General features: G+C 46.9%; 1 protein-coding gene across 21 annotated transcripts in view; it reads right to left on the reverse strand.

Annotated features, from left to right (window-relative positions):
- HUWE1 (HECT, UBA and WWE domain containing E3 ubiquitin protein ligase 1) overlaps nucleotides 1-15096 on the reverse strand; it is a 157023-nt gene that overhangs the window by 16769 nt on the left and 125158 nt on the right. For 16 of the 21 annotated variants that reach the window (XM_074392196.1, XM_074392190.1, XM_074392194.1 and 13 more), the window contains 15 exons: nucleotides 14461-14559; nucleotides 13741-13874; nucleotides 13386-13554; nucleotides 11825-12053; nucleotides 11064-11242; nucleotides 10684-10773; nucleotides 10369-10523; nucleotides 8602-8647; nucleotides 5664-5951; nucleotides 3846-4101; nucleotides 3524-3654; nucleotides 2484-2698; nucleotides 2119-2407; nucleotides 1881-1983; nucleotides 163-709 (listed from right to left, as the gene is read on the reverse strand). In XM_074392196.1, coding sequence (XP_074248297.1) covers nucleotides 163-709; nucleotides 1881-1983; nucleotides 2119-2407; nucleotides 2484-2698; nucleotides 3524-3654; nucleotides 3846-4101; nucleotides 5664-5951; nucleotides 8602-8647; nucleotides 10369-10523; nucleotides 10684-10773; nucleotides 11064-11242; nucleotides 11825-12053; nucleotides 13386-13554; nucleotides 13741-13874; nucleotides 14461-14559 — 2930 coding nt within the window. The remainder of the gene's footprint in view (nucleotides 1-162; nucleotides 710-1880; nucleotides 1984-2118; nucleotides 2408-2483; nucleotides 2699-3523; nucleotides 3655-3845; nucleotides 4102-5663; nucleotides 5952-8601; nucleotides 8648-10368; nucleotides 10524-10683; nucleotides 10774-11063; nucleotides 11243-11824; nucleotides 12054-13385; nucleotides 13555-13740; nucleotides 13875-14460; nucleotides 14560-15096) is intronic. The other 5 variants (XM_074392198.1, XM_074392197.1, XM_074392189.1 and 2 more) reach the window with 2 other exon arrangements.

A 15096-nucleotide genomic window follows, 5' to 3' on the forward strand; every position in this document is an offset into this window, starting at 1 on the left:
AACCCCACAAATACACTGGACAATCCTCCAGAAACAATACAGGGCTCAACACTGAAAATAACAGCAAAAAGACACGTTAGCCTGCTTAACGTTCAACTTTTCCACCCAGGCTCTTGCTGCCACCCTTCTTCCATCCCCAGGAGTTGGGTTCAAAACCCTCACCTTGGCCAACTGAATGAGTGTGTCCAAAACATGTCTGCAGACAACAGGAGCAGCCTGGGGGTGGATGTGGACGGTGGAGCCACCACTTGCATGCTTCTCGGTATGTTTACGTCCCCCTGAACGCTGGATCTGGAATATATTAGTCCTGCAGCCTAGGGCTGCATCCATGGATACTGAGAGCCAGGAAAGCTGGTTGGAGCTCTTCGACTCCATCTTGTGTAGCAGGTCCAGGGGACGGTTCTCATGGCTACTGGACCCACAGCTCTTGCTCGACTTTTTGCCCTTTTCCTCACTTGTAGTGAGTTTGGGTGTTTCAATGCATAGCTCACTTTCACTGCTGCGCTGTAAGATGGAGAGCAGACTGCGGATGACCCAGTGGCGGGTCTGGGCATGGTAGCAAAGATTTCTCAGTACTCGGTGCAGACGGCTAGTATTGAGCTTTGGCTCATCCACAAAAAGTAGGACCAGGAGACAAGAAAGGGCTTCATGGTCCAGAAGGAGCCGTCCTCGGAGGCGGAGGAGAGTATCTACATTACTGCCAGAAGGCCTGGAAACAGAACATGGGTTTTGGGTAACACTTCAGTGGGTAGATCTTTGGGATGAGGCATAAAAATGGGGGAGGAGAATGAGCTGGGTATCTCCAAGGAGGCTTGAGAAAGGAGGGTGTCCAGTCCAAGGGCTCTTCATAATAACAGTTGCCCTCTTGGGTGTCTACTATGTACCAGGCACTTTACAATGAATGGAATATCCTTTCAGGGCTGCTGTACAGCTTAGAGAATCACCCCTCCCCACTTTTTTTTTTTTTTTTGAGATGGAGTTTTGTTCTGTTGCCCAGGCTGGAGTACAGTGGCACAATCTTGGCTCACTGCAACCTCCACCCCCCCCAGGGATCAAGCAATTGTCGTGCTTCAGCCTCCCAAGTAGCTGGGATTACAAGCGCGCACCACCATACCTGGCTAATTTTTGTATTTTTAGTAGAGATGGGGTTTCATGATGTTGCCTAGGTTGGTCTTGAACTCCTGGCCTTAAGCGATCCACCTGCCTCAGCCTCCCTAAGTGCTGGAATTATTACAGGCATGAGCCACCATGCCTGGCCGAAAATCACCCATTTTTGAGATGATGAACAAGAGGCTCAAACAGGTTAAGTGACTTGCCCTACATCACACGACAACTGAGAAGACAGCAGAGATTGCAGCCCAGGTCTGTATCATCCATAGATTGGTAAAATCTGACTATACCTAAGTCTAGGAGACAATGCTGGTTTCTGCCTTCTCTAGACTACCAGGGGTGTGTGCCAGCCTTATAGGAACCAATCACTCTCTTCACATTTTGGCATGTTGGGCCCACTCTTTTTTAGCCTGGCTAACTAACTCCTCTATACTTCCCTGGCCTAGGTGTTACGAACTGAAGGCAGGTTGTTAGTTGTTTTACTATTTGCATGGGAGACAACCAGTGTTCCTTCTTGTTAAAACCGTATTCAACAACAACTGCTGCCAGCCTGCTTTTGTGATTGTGGTCTTCAATAGCATGACTAACCAAAAGGCATAGTTTTCTGAATGGGGAATCCAAAGATCTGGCTCTCTTACTTATTCAAGGAAATGGCCTAGAGACTATCCATCCTGCCTCTAAGGATTTCAGTTTCTCCACCTGTAAAACCAAGGGAGCTGGACTAGTAAACTTGAATGGTGATATGGTAAGGTAAAAATAGACAAAGGTACCTGTTATGGCTGCTGCTACCCCCCATCTGGAAGGTGCCACCTCTCTGCACAGCAAGGCGAGTATACTGGACCCCACGGTTGCCACTCAGGCGACTGGTAAAAGCTGGAAGAAAAGAGGAAAAAAAACCCTGAGATTTTGGAGGGGGTATAAACTGGATATAGGTAATACAAAGGTAAGAAAATACAGCCTCATCTGGCTAAAGCTTTCCAGAGCCCTCCCACTTGCCTCCCTCTGTACCCGGGCTTCGGAGAATAGCAGAGAGAGCAGAGGTGCTACTGTGCCCAAATAGACGCTCATGCATGAGCTGTCGCTGCCGGGCTTCCTGCTCTCGTCTCAGGGCTTGAGCCTCGGCTGCAATGTCAGGTGGCATCACAGCTAACACACTGTCCTCCATGTCCTCTAGGACACTACGGCGCAGGTCTGAGGGCAGAGTCTGGATGAACGTCACAGGGTCCATAGGGGTGTCTGAGCTAGCATTTTGTGCCAGTTCTCGTCGCTGCTGTTCAGCTCTCTGCTGTGCCAGCACCTAAGGAGCAGAAAAAGCCAATGAGGGCATTTCTCCTGCCAGGCAGCCTGGCCCCACCACCTTCCCGCTCACATACTTCCTCCTGAATGGCTGGAGGCAGGGCAGCCAGAAACTCAGGGCTCACTTCAGTCACACCAGGATTCCCCACCACTGCAGGAGCAGAGCTATTTGTGGAGGGGGCAGTCCGAGTTGGTGGACGAATGCCTAGCTGGTTCTGTAGAACCTCCCGACGGATGTCATCAGGCAGGGCAGCCAGAAAAGAGGGGTCCACGCCTTCAGGGAGACTGATACCTGAGGGGAGATGTAACATGTAAAGGGATTCATGCTTTATTCATTTTTTGAGACGAGGTCTTGCTCTGTTGCCCAGGCTGGAGTGTAGTGGTGCAACCCTTGGCTCACTGCAGCATTGAGCTCCTGGGCTCAAGTCCTCCTGCCTTAGCCTCTTGAGTAGCTGGGACTACAGGCATGCACCAAAATGCCTGGCTAATTTATGTATGTATTTTTGTAGAGACAGGGTCTCCCTAATGTTGCCCAGGCTGGTCTTAAATTCTTGGCTTTAAGTGATCCTCTGGCCTCGGCTTCCCAAAGTGTCAGGATTACAGGCATGAGCCACTGGGCCCAGCCTCTCACACCTCTATCGGTGCCTAATATGTACTTGAAGAAAAGAAACCTATGTCATTGCTTGAGGGAAACCAGTGCTTCCCACTGCTTGCAAAAGACATGGGTCAGAGAAGGCTCACCCCGCATTCCCTGGGCTCAGAATAGATCTTGTTATGTGCTAGACTGCATGCACTGTTACTTACCGTTTATAAGTAACCTACCACGCAGATATCATCAACCTCTCGGTATCATTAATGATCACAGAAATTAAATAATGACCCTAGGTTGTAAAAGGTAGAAGTGGCAGAGTGGGGGAATTTGAGTGAGCCAAAATCAGTTTGACTCCTAAGTCTGGACCCATTTCATGATGCCATACCAGCATTCCCCTTATTGCCAGTCCTCCCACACACATGCCCTCCATCTGAATGCAATTGTTTGGCTGGTGGGCATTTCCATGCCAAGGGTTCCTAGAAGCCAAAACAATCCCAGGATGACCTGAGCATACACAGAGCTCACCTGCAAGGGGATCTTCTTCTTCACTGCTTGTTGAAGGCAACGGTTCTTCTAGGATTCCTCGGGAATCTGCTCCAGAAATGGCCACGGCAGAATCTCTGGTGGAAGAGCTCTCAGAGGATGCAGGGGGAGAGCTGAGGGAAATCATGCTCAGGTTGTTGTCTGTATTAGGTCTTCTCATTTATAAAATACTGCTATCCCTTTCTCACAGAAACCAGGTTTATCTCCCCAGCATAACAAGCATCTCCATTAGTTGACAAATATGAAATGTGGCTTGAAAGACCCTCCAATATATCCTACCCTTCTTTTGCACACACATGCTTACCTGTCCTCAGGTGGCTGGGCAGATTCCCCTGACCCATCACTCCTGCCCTGTACTTCTGCCACAGCTGGTGGGGCATCCCCAGGAGTGGAGCTGCCTGCTCTGGGCTGCTCAGAACTGCCAGCTGCTGAGGTGTCACCCACAGCCTCCTCTAGGGTACAGGAAGCCAGGCTACTGGTATCCATAGGAGAGCCTTCTAGTTGACTGCTGACAGCCGTCAGTGCATCAGAATCCTCAGCTCTCTCTGGGGAAAGAGAGGCTAGGAGGAAGTCATAGGGAGAAGTTAGGTTTTCTATTTGGAATTGGGGCAAAATGACAGTCTTTGATAGGTTGCTTCCTTAAGGGCATCTCAGCTCAGACTTCTCAGTTCTCCCTTGCTGTTTCCCTCTCAATCTCACCTGCTTTTTAAGGTTCAGCTCAAGCCCTTTCTATCAATTGTTGAATATTAACTGTGTTCCAGGCATGCTTGTAAAGCATATCCCATAGGCAACCCAGGTAAGGGATCATTTAACTTTGATTTCAGGTGCATATCCTGTGGTTATCTAAATAAACAAGGTTTCGGCCTGGTGCAGTGGCTCATGCCTGTGATCCCAGCACTTTGAGAGGCCAAGGTGGGTGGATCACCTGAAGTCAGGAGTTCCAGACAGGCCTGGCCAACATGGCAAAACCTCCTCTCTACTAAAAGTACAAAAATCAGCTGGGCATGGTGGTATGTGCCTGTAGTCCCAGTTATTTGGGAGGCTGAGGCAGGAGAATTGCTTGAACCTGCGAGGCAGAGGTTGTAGTGAGCCAAGACCACGCCACTGCACTCCAGCATGGATGACAGAGCAAGACTCTTTCTAAAAAATAACAATAGTAAAATAAATAAACAAGGTTCCTTGAAAGAAAAAACTGACACCTGAAGGTCTCACAAGGAAGATGGTAAAGAGCAAGGATGGCAAGCAGGTGTCAATTTACCCTGTTGAAATACTGCTGAGAAGACTTTTGAGGCTCCATTTCAAACCAGTGAGAAATAGTGCCATGAGATCAATAGTGTCTGCCAGGAGAATGGGAGAGCTCTAAGTGTGGGGTGACATGCTTGCCATCCTGGAAACTGTGGAAGGAGAATAAGCTTTAAAGTCAGACAGACCTGGATTTTAATCTCAGTTCAACTACTTACAGAGTGACTTGGGCTAATTATTTCACTTTAAAAAAAAACACAAAACAAAAACCAAACAAACAAAAAACAGCGTTTCACCATGTTGGTCAGGCTGGTCTTGAACTCCTAACCTCAGGTGATCCACCTGCCTTGGCCGTCCAAAGTGCTGAGATTACAGGCGTAAGCTACCACGCCCAGCCTTAATTATTTCACTTCTGAGTTTCAGCCTACTTATGTAAATAACACTATTGATTAGAGAGCTTTTTTTTTTTTTTTAAATAAATAGAGATGGGGGTCTCACTATGTTGCCCAGGCTGGTCTCAAACTCCTGAGCTCAAACGATCCCCCTGCCTCGGCCTTCCAAAGTGCTGGGATTATGAGCCACCATGCCCAGCTGGAGAGTTTATTTTAAAAGAAGTTACATAATGAGCCTGGTGTGATAGCCCAGGAACAGATTAAGTGCCTCAATAAAAAGTTGGTATCATCACCAATATTGTTAGACACTCAACTATCACCAGTTTGGGACCTCAACTTCACCTAAGAAAGCAAATGTGCAAAATGAGATATTATTTGAGAACTTGAGCTCCTACTATTTGTCTCAAGCAAGAAAGCAAACAGAAGCTACAAAGACATACTTTCTTTCCTCCTGTTCCATCCTCCCCAAACGTTGAAATTTTACTCACTTATAGTGGGAGCTGGGGATAACTCCATTTGAGTTGTTTCTGCTTCCCCACTTGGCCTTGTGGGACCCAATTCCTCTGGCTCTACAGGCATCAATAGCTGTGTAGAGCTGCCCCCTTCTCCAGCTGGGGACTGCAGCTCCTGAGGAACCTCTCCCAAAGCTGGTGGGGTTGGGAGTGTTGGTTGCTGTTGTGAGGATTGCAGAGTGCCAAGGGTGTCCTTGGACTCAGATGTAGCTGCATCAGTTGAAGATGGGGTTGTTGGGTAGCTGTCAGGCATAGGCGTCCCATCTTTCTCGGAAAGAACAATAACAGTGGTTAAGGGGCAACCAGCCAATGATGAGGGGAGCCACCCCAATTAGCAAATGTGGCCTGATAAGTTTCCCACCCCCACAACAAATTGCTCCAAGGAATATCTCTGGTCTGGTATACCAAGGATGAAGGCTAAGGCACAGTGCTATCTCTGTCCCAAGAATGCAAAAACTGGAGATCTGACTCTGTGGATACTAAGAATAAAATCCTTTCTGTGCCCCCCAGGTGGAAGGGGGAAGATTTCAGGTCATATAGGGTGAGGCTAAATGTCTCTGTAGGTACACAGAAAATCTACCTACGAAAAGCCTATTGATCCTCCTACTTCATCTATTTGGAGCAAGAAATGGTCGCAATTTTGTTCAAAACTCTTTTTGTTTGGAGACAGGGTCTCACTGCTGTGCAGGCTGGAGTGTGGTGGCACAATCATGGCTCACTGCAGCCTTGACCTCCTGGGCTCAGGCGATCCTCCCACCTCAGCCTCCCATGTAGCTAAGACTATAGGCATGCACAGCACACCCGGCTAATTTTTGTATTTTTAGTAGAGACAGGGTTTCGCCATGTTGCTCAGGCTGGTCTTGAACTTCTGAGCTCAAGCGATTCACCTGCCTTGGCCTCCCAAAGTGCTGGGATTTCAGGCATGAGCCACCGTGTCCAGTCTTTCAAAACCTGTTTTTTTTTTTTTTTTTTTTTTTTTTTTAAGAGACAGAGTCTTGCTCTGTTGCCCAGGCTGGAGTGCAGTGGCACGTTCTTGGCTCACTGAAGCCTCTGCCTCCTGGGTTCAAGCAATTCTCCTGCCTCAGCCTCCCGAGTAGCTGGGACTACAGGCACGTGTCACCACGCCTGGCTAATTTTTGTATTTTGAATAGAGACAGGGTTTCGCCGTGTTAGTCAAGCTGGTCTTGAACTCCTGACCTCAGGTGATCCACCTGCCTCGGCCTCCCAAAAGTGCTGGGATTACAGGTGTGAGCCACTGTGCCCGGCCCAAAACTCTTAAAGTATGCTTTCCATTCCCTTGTGCACATTCCTGTTCTATTACTAAATGCAGTCATTACACAGTTGAAGAATAGCAAAATGTTTGAGTTCATGCCCAAAGGTAAAATAATCAATTACATGCTCCAATCAATGAAAGACAAGTCACTTTATAATGACAGCTGCCTCACCCTAAACACTATCTGTCCCCTTCCACCTCTGTTTTCTTCCAGTCCTAATTATCCAAGGAACATCTACAACTTGGTCTGATAAAGGAAACACTGCTAAGACTAAGTGTGAATATGCCACACACCAGGGAAAGTAGTAAGTTGTATAGTTATCTTCAATTGGGGCCTAATATCCCTACCCCACAACAATACAACTTACTACCTCACCCTGGCATGAGCAGAATCCTCTACTAAGGGCAGGAGGCAAAAGGCCATTTTACCTGGTGACAGACCCTTTTAAAGACCTTTTGGTAGATTAAGGGCACCAAGGCATCTACCCTCCTTCACTGCTTTAAAAAATACTGTGCAGGCTTTGGTACACTCATTTTCCAACTCAAGTGCCAAAGGAGACAGGTGTGGGGAGGCAGAAAAATGTTCTGAGGAAATATAGGTAGGGGAAGACATATGATATCACACGGACCAGTTGTTACAATCACAAAATGGCTACTGACCATTGTTTAGAACAGGCGTCCCCAAACTTTTTACACAGGGGGCCAGTTCACTGTCCCTCAGACCGTTGGAGGGCCGCCACATACTGTGCTCCTCTCACTGACCACCAATGAAAGAGGTGCCCCTTCCTGAAGTGCGGCGGGGGGCCGGATAAATGGCCTCGGGGGGCCGCATGCGGCCCACGGGCCGTAGTTTGGGGACGCCTGGTTTAGAAGATTAGAGGGAACAGGAAGCATATGGCAGTCATAGCACTTAGCCCACAGAGCTACCTTCCCGAACAGCACACTATCCAAGACAATGTTCCTAGACTTTTAGATTCCATGGACCAATAAAATTTAATTAAAAAAAGAACAAAAAGTAGACACTAATGTAGGGGTTACCAACTTTTAGTTTAGCCATGTAAGAAAAAAACAGCCAAAACAACATTGTCTAATAAAATTATTTTGATACCACAGAATTAGGAAGACTATAATCTCTAAATACAAAAACAACCTTTTAAATGGAATAAATTCAGTTTTATGAAAAATGCATTAAAGCTCCTTGGTTTTGTTCATTTCCATGGAGGACTGGCATTTGAGAACCACTGTCATCAGTTATTCTCATGAAATGCCACACCATGGTGGTCATCAAAGGACCAACCACTTCAAAGATGTACATGAACATGCCGTTTCAGAAGACAAGAGTTGCAGTCAGGAAATGAAAAAGACATACGACCTCATTACCCATGCCAGAATGAAGCAGATCATAACCAGAACAAGAACCTGCACAGAGCCAGTCGGAGAAGAAGTGTATCACCGTGGGAAAGACAGTAGACTGTATAGTTATCTCCAAGATGGGGTATGACCCTAAAACTATACAATCTACTACCTCATCCCACAGAGCACCAGTGTCCATCTTCAGCCTCTGTGGGCTGGCTACTCGAATGATCAGGTGAAAAAGCAATCAATTGGTTAGTAAGAAAGGAGAAAGGGAAGGAGAGTTACCTGAGAGATTCTGTTCAGTGGAGTCGTTTGTCTTAGATGCAGTACACTGCAAAGGGAAGGGATAGATCAATGTGGGACTTTGCAAGCACCTAAGATAGAGGTCAACTGTAACAGTCATCATCTTCCCCCTAAACTATCTAGGAGTTCAGTGATTTAATGGAGAATGCTTTGGCCACGTGACCAAAGGAAGATAATCATTTCACTGTGCAAATGTATGTCCAATTTCTCTATATATACTCAGGTTCAAGAATGGCTTGGGGGTGAGGGAGAAACTGCAGGGGTGGGGGAAATAAATCTGGAAGGAAAGGATAATAAAACCCCCCTTAGGGCTGGGCACGATCATGATCATTCTAGCAATAATTTCTTGGTTTCATCTACCTATTTTTCCCTTCCTTGGGCTTATTTATTTATTTTTTTTGAGACGGAGTTTCGCTCTTGTTGCCCAGGCTGGAGTGCAATGGTGCGATCTCGGCTCACCGCAACCTCCGCCTCCTGGGTTCAGGCAATTCTCCTGCCTCAGCCTCCTGAGTAGCTGGGATTACAGGCACGCGCCACCATGCCCAGCTAATTTTTTTTGTATTTTTTTTTTTTTTTTTTGAGATGGAGTTTCGCTCTTGTTACCCAGGCTGGAGTGCAATGGCACGATCTCGGCTCACCGCAACCTCCGCCTCCTGGGTTCAGGCAATTCTCCTGTCTCAGCCTCCTGAGTAGCTGGGATTACAGGCATGAGCCACCATGCCCAGCTAATTTTTTGTATTTTTAGTAGAGACGGGGTTTCACCTTGTTGACCAAGATGGTCTCGATCTCTTGACCTTGTGATCCACCCGCCTCAGCCTCCCAAAGTGCTGGGATTACAGGCACGAGCCACCATGCCCAGCTAATTTTTTTTGTATTTTTAGTAGAGATGGGGTTTCACCATGTTGACCAGGATGGTCTCGATCTCTTGACCTTGTGATCCACCTGCCTCGGCCTCCCAAAGTGCTGGGATTACAGGCTTGAGCCACCGCGCCCGGCCTTCGAGCTTGTTATTTTAACTGAACACTTCACTACCCTAATGATTCCATAACTGCTGAGTGGGGCATACTAAAGCCTTTCACTCAGGTTTTATCATTTGTTTGTATTTCTATCAGCTTCCCCCGCTTTTATATCAAGTGATACAGTGTTATGCATAAATTCTATCAGCTTTTACTCAGACTTTAAAAGACTGCTGCCTGAGGTCCCAAAAGTTTCAGAAAAAAAGATCGCTTTCTTCTAAACCAAAACTGTATTAGTGATTTTATACGTGAGCCCTAGAAAGTGACAAGTGGTGACGGGGTTCAGAGTACATTTTCTCTGATCTGACACCTAGGCTGATCGTACTCAAATGATCAAATGGGGTCATCTCAGGAAGCTTCCCCACACTGGCAGTCCACTGACAGAAATGGAAATGAGTGACCAAAAGCATAGGTCTTAATGCTGACCAAGAGCATCAGATACGGTTATTCTCCCTGTCCCATGCTGTCCTTGGTGGCAGAAGACTATGCAGTGTGACTGTTGAGTGAGAAGCCATTCCAGTTCTGGCTCCACAGTTTTCCCCAGACACTGGAGATATCTCCTCTCTAGGTTTGAATTCTTTCCCCTACAAACCAGTTGAACATATGGTGAATCTGAAATGAAAAACTTCCCAAGTTCAACATGAACGTCCTAGGATTCTTGGTGCCATGTGCATACCAAAACAACATTATGGCAGACAGTCAAAGATGAATCCTCCCAGCCCTTGGGAATCACCTGTGCACTCTGATCCCTGTTCTCCTTATCTTCTTTGCCTTTATCAGTTATCTTTGTTTCTTCCTCAGCCAGCTGTTTCCTGCGCTTCTCTCGCCTTTCTTCCAGCTCCTCATCCCTCAGGAATTCCAGGTGATTGACAATGGGCACTTTAACCACTGTTTCAAAGAGGCAAAAATCAAAGGCTGCTCTGGTGGGGTCAGGGAGGAAGCCAAGAGGCAGAGCCTGTAGCCATGGAGAGGCTGGAAAGAACCCTCCACATGCTTGTCCTAGCCCTGGAAGGCTCAATACTGCCCTGATAACCAAGCTGTCACGCACCTGAAACACAGTCATGCATGCTCTCAGCATCAAGAACTTTGCATTCTTCTGTCCAGCGGGTCAGGGCTGTAGGGATGCTGGACAACGTTCCTGTTGGAACAAAGGGGAATGAGATTCTTGGCCTTGTCAAGCATTAACTGATCTACCAGTCCACAAATTTCAGTATTTCCCTAACAGGACCCAAGGTCTACCACAATGTTTAGCACATAACAATACCTACAGACTATAAAGCTTTTGTTGCCCATGGCTAAGGTCACCGAGTGGTTCTGGCTCCTATAAGATGGGGGTTTTCTCTAGGGCAGACGCTGTCCTGCTTTTCCTCAGCAGGGAAAAGGTAGAATCTGACAAATTCTACCCTCCCTTTCTCCACACAAACTTGCCTGCTTGGCTGGTAGCTGTGCTCTGATCATGGAAAAAGTCATCCAGCAGCTCATCATCAGAACGGGCGATGATGTGGACGTCATCATTGCCTACCAGGAGGCGGGCCCGACCCCGGCTTTGTAGTGGAAGGCTGCTGCTCAGCTGAAGGATGTCAGCAGCAGCCGAGGGACCAAGCAACCTGTAGGGTAATGGTGGGTACCACGATCACTGTTAAGTCCAGAGGTGCCCTGAAACCTGTTACCGTGAGATCCTCTTCATGCATCCTCTGCATACAAGTTACTTTTCTGAATCCTACCCTGGTTTTTACTTAAGTTGTGTATTATGCCACAGTTCCTGGCACCAAGAGGCTGTCAATAAGCTTCTACGTGCCAGGCACTGTGTCAGGTTATACTGCCTCCACTCTACCCTCTGTACACCAACCATTACAACACTTACACATCTTTTACTTCTCAAGTTTGTTTTTCTCACTAAACTCTAACCTGGAAGGCAGGGATCTTGTCCTGTCTATATCTAAAGTGTTAAGTGCTGGGCATGAGACACTTAATAACTGCTAAATACATTTGCAGAACTATTGACATAATGTGGTATTCCCCAAAAGGCTGCACATGTAATCCACAAAGAAATGGGACAGATACCTTATTTGTGTGTGTGACGAGAACATTAAGTGATGGATTATTTCCCCCAAGGTTAAGACAACACTGAAGCATAGTGAAAACTCTTGTAAGAGCTCCGATGAATCCAACAGATCTCTGTAACTCACCTCTGGAGTATAAGAGGAGGGTTGGGCTGGCGATTCCCAGGGTAGTGAACATGAATGGTGTGTCCAGTATTGGCTGTCAGCTGCCTTAGGGTCCTCTGACTGCGCCCAATGCCCTGGGTGAGACGAGTTGTTGAAGAGCCACTGCCCAGTGTCAGAGAACTGTGGTCTGCATGGCGCACCATCAGTGGATGGGTGGTAGGGATATTTCCTGGGGATGGGGGGATGTCTGCTGCAAGGATAATATGCAAAAGGGTCAGTGCCAAAAAGAAATTTCTTCCATCTTTGTTCAAGCAGAACCATGTCTCCTGGGCCTTACTTCCTCACACGGAAACCTGAGCTTTGTCCTTTCTCCCTCATTCCCACACCTAATCTATAATCACTGACACTACCATAGCTTATGCCATCATCTCTCACCTAGATATTGCAACAGCCTCCTAACTGATAGTACCTTCTCCCAATCCATTTTTCACACTACAGTCACAGTGATGCTTCTAGGACCCTCAGATACATGCTGCTCCCTCCACCTTGAAGATTCCTCTCCCACTTTACCTGCTCTTCTGTTCTTGGCCTAAGATGTCACTTTCTCTGTGAAGCCTGACTTCTACAAATTGGGTTAGATAACTCTTTACCTCTGTGCTTTCTTACCATCTGCAATGTAATGCCTGCTTAGTTATAATTCCTAATATACCCCTCCTATGAGGGATGAGGACTATTTTCTTCTTTACTGCTGTATCCCTAGTACCTAGGATACAGTAGGAACTCTTCAAATATTGTTCAATTTGCCGAATGGACAGAGGCTTAACTCTAAGGAAAACTGATGAAAATCACAAAAATGCGAAGAGAATCATAGACGTTATCTTAACAGTTATCTAATCCAACCCATTTTTTTTCTCAAACTTTTCATTTACAGGTGACAAACTGAGGCTCAAAGAGGTAAGAGATTAATTGGCCAAGATAACAGACCAGAACAGTTCAGTGTTTTCTGCTACATCATGCTTGTGATTTAAGGTCAAGACCTGCCCTATCAAGACAGCTTGATTCTAAGAACTCGATTCTAATTTGATGCTAAAAGGGAACTTTGATGCTGATGGGGGAGGAGGGAAGAGATTCACTCGTTCTCCCGAAAAGATGCATCCTTGATGAATTGAGTATGTTCAAATCTGCTCCCTAATGCCAAGCTCAAAAGTGATCATTCAAACCCTCAAGATCTCGTGTTATTGACATAAGGATTATTGATTGCCCTGCCACTGTGGTGTGCACATGGGTGCCTGATGCAGTCAGCCTTGGTCTCATTTTTTTAAATCAAGCAAATCATCAAGTTGTCCAGGCTCAAAATGGCTGCCTATTTACTGAGGTGAAGGGAACAAAAGCAGCCTCTCACTATTCCTTCTCCTAGTATACACTAATGACAGAGATGGATTCAGACATCTCTTGCCCCAGGAAGTCAGCATAGGAAAAGAAGTGCTGTCTGTATTAGATCAGTTTGGTCCACTGCTTGGCTTACCCTAGAAAAGGGTATAAGAATCAAGAGAGAAAACCCAGCTGAGCCCCTGTATCTTACTAGCACTGGAGAACATGTTGTCAAACTCAATGATGAGATCATCCTCCCGGTCAAAGCGCTCAAATCGGACCAAGGGAGAAGCGTTCATATCAGGATAATCCTCATCCAATTCCATCTCAGAGCCATCGTCGTCATCGTCTTCATCTCCCTCTTCACCTTCATCATCCTCCTTAAGGGAAAATAGGAGATGGAGAATTGCTGGAGGTAAGGGTTTTCTGAAGCCTGGTGCCATGGCCACATGTGCACATGAGGGAGGGAGACGCTGAGGCTAGTAACCCAGACTGTTGGTTTTCTGCAGCTCTTTGTTCCCATGGAAGAGGTCATCTGAACCAACCCAAACACAGTCCCCCCTCACCTGATCATCTTCCTCATCTTCCTCCTCCTCCTCCTCTTCATCCTGACTATCATCCTCATCCTCGTTACTGCCACTGCTGTCCTCTTCCTGAGTGTGCTCCTCCTCATCCTCAGGGTCCAGGATATTCATGGAATCTAAAACAAAGGGAGCACATTGGAGGACTAAACTGAATAGCTAGAAAACAAGCTACTGTGCAGGCCAGCCGACTAAGTGGGAAGGCGATGGGATATCTGACTCTACGAGAGGAAGAACCAGATCTGGGGTGATGTACAGACTTAGTGAGCCAGCCCAGATTTCCTGAGTGCCAATCAATGCATCAACACACTGAGCAGGGTGGCTGAATGTGGAGGCTGGCTAGAGGGTGGTGCTTGAGGAGCCATGGTCTAGGACCTGGCCAAGTCTGCTGGTGCCCCCTTGCATTTCCAGTCCTACTTTGCTACTGACTATATCCTGTTGGCAAGAGGGAATCTGGAGCGATGATAGCAGGTGGGTGAGAAGAAAGCGAACCAAGTAAGAAGTGACAAACTTTGGGCAAGCAGTAGTAATATGTTATTTGAAAAACTGGCTGAGGATAAAGTGGATGGTGTATGTCAGCGCATGCAGACAGATGCTTCCTTATTCTGCACATGTGGGCAGCTGCCTCCAGGAAAACCCTAGTATATAGTGTCTGTCAGACGTGCAGGGCAAGAAGGGAGGCCTTTCTGGCCTCGGCACTCTCACCTTCTCGGTTGGCCTGCAAGGTGGAAGCTTGGCTGAGGTTGGAAGGAGCTTCATCCATCAGCACGTCCTCTTGTGATTCATCCTCTCCACTTCTGCTCACTGAAGGTTACAGAGCAGAGCCTTCACTGAACAACAGAGGACTTCCCTTTCCAGACTGGGTGCGTCTAAAGTAGCTATGTACACCTAGCAGATATCCACTTTTTTGTTTCTTTGATGAGGGAGAAGATCTGGATTGTCTGCTGTCAGCTAGCTAGGTGAGCTTGGCCAGTCACTTTACCTGTCTGAGTCTCAGTTTCCTCATCTGTAAAACGGGATGATCACATCTGCCCTGCCAATCCCATTAACTGTGAACCACAGAGGATACTGGGTGTGAAAAAGCTTTGTAAAACTTAAGAATACATGTCTACTTCCATTTATCCTTTGATTTCCTTGATCAACAAAGTAAAAACAAGTAATACATACACCCTCAGAGCCAGGTGATAGTAGGGTAACTTTGCCATTTCCCCGTTGAGATTTATAAAGGGCCACCCTCAGGGAATGATCACTCTTTTTACACTACTGAGACTCAGAGGCAGAAAGCCCCTGGACTTCACTGAAGAACTGAAAGGAAACGCTTTCTCACCCTACAGCCTGCTC

Source organism: Saimiri boliviensis, chromosome X (genome assembly GCF_048565385.1).
Source record: "Saimiri boliviensis isolate mSaiBol1 chromosome X, mSaiBol1.pri, whole genome shotgun sequence".
Lineage (NCBI taxonomy): Eukaryota > Metazoa > Chordata > Mammalia > Primates > Cebidae > Saimiri > Saimiri boliviensis.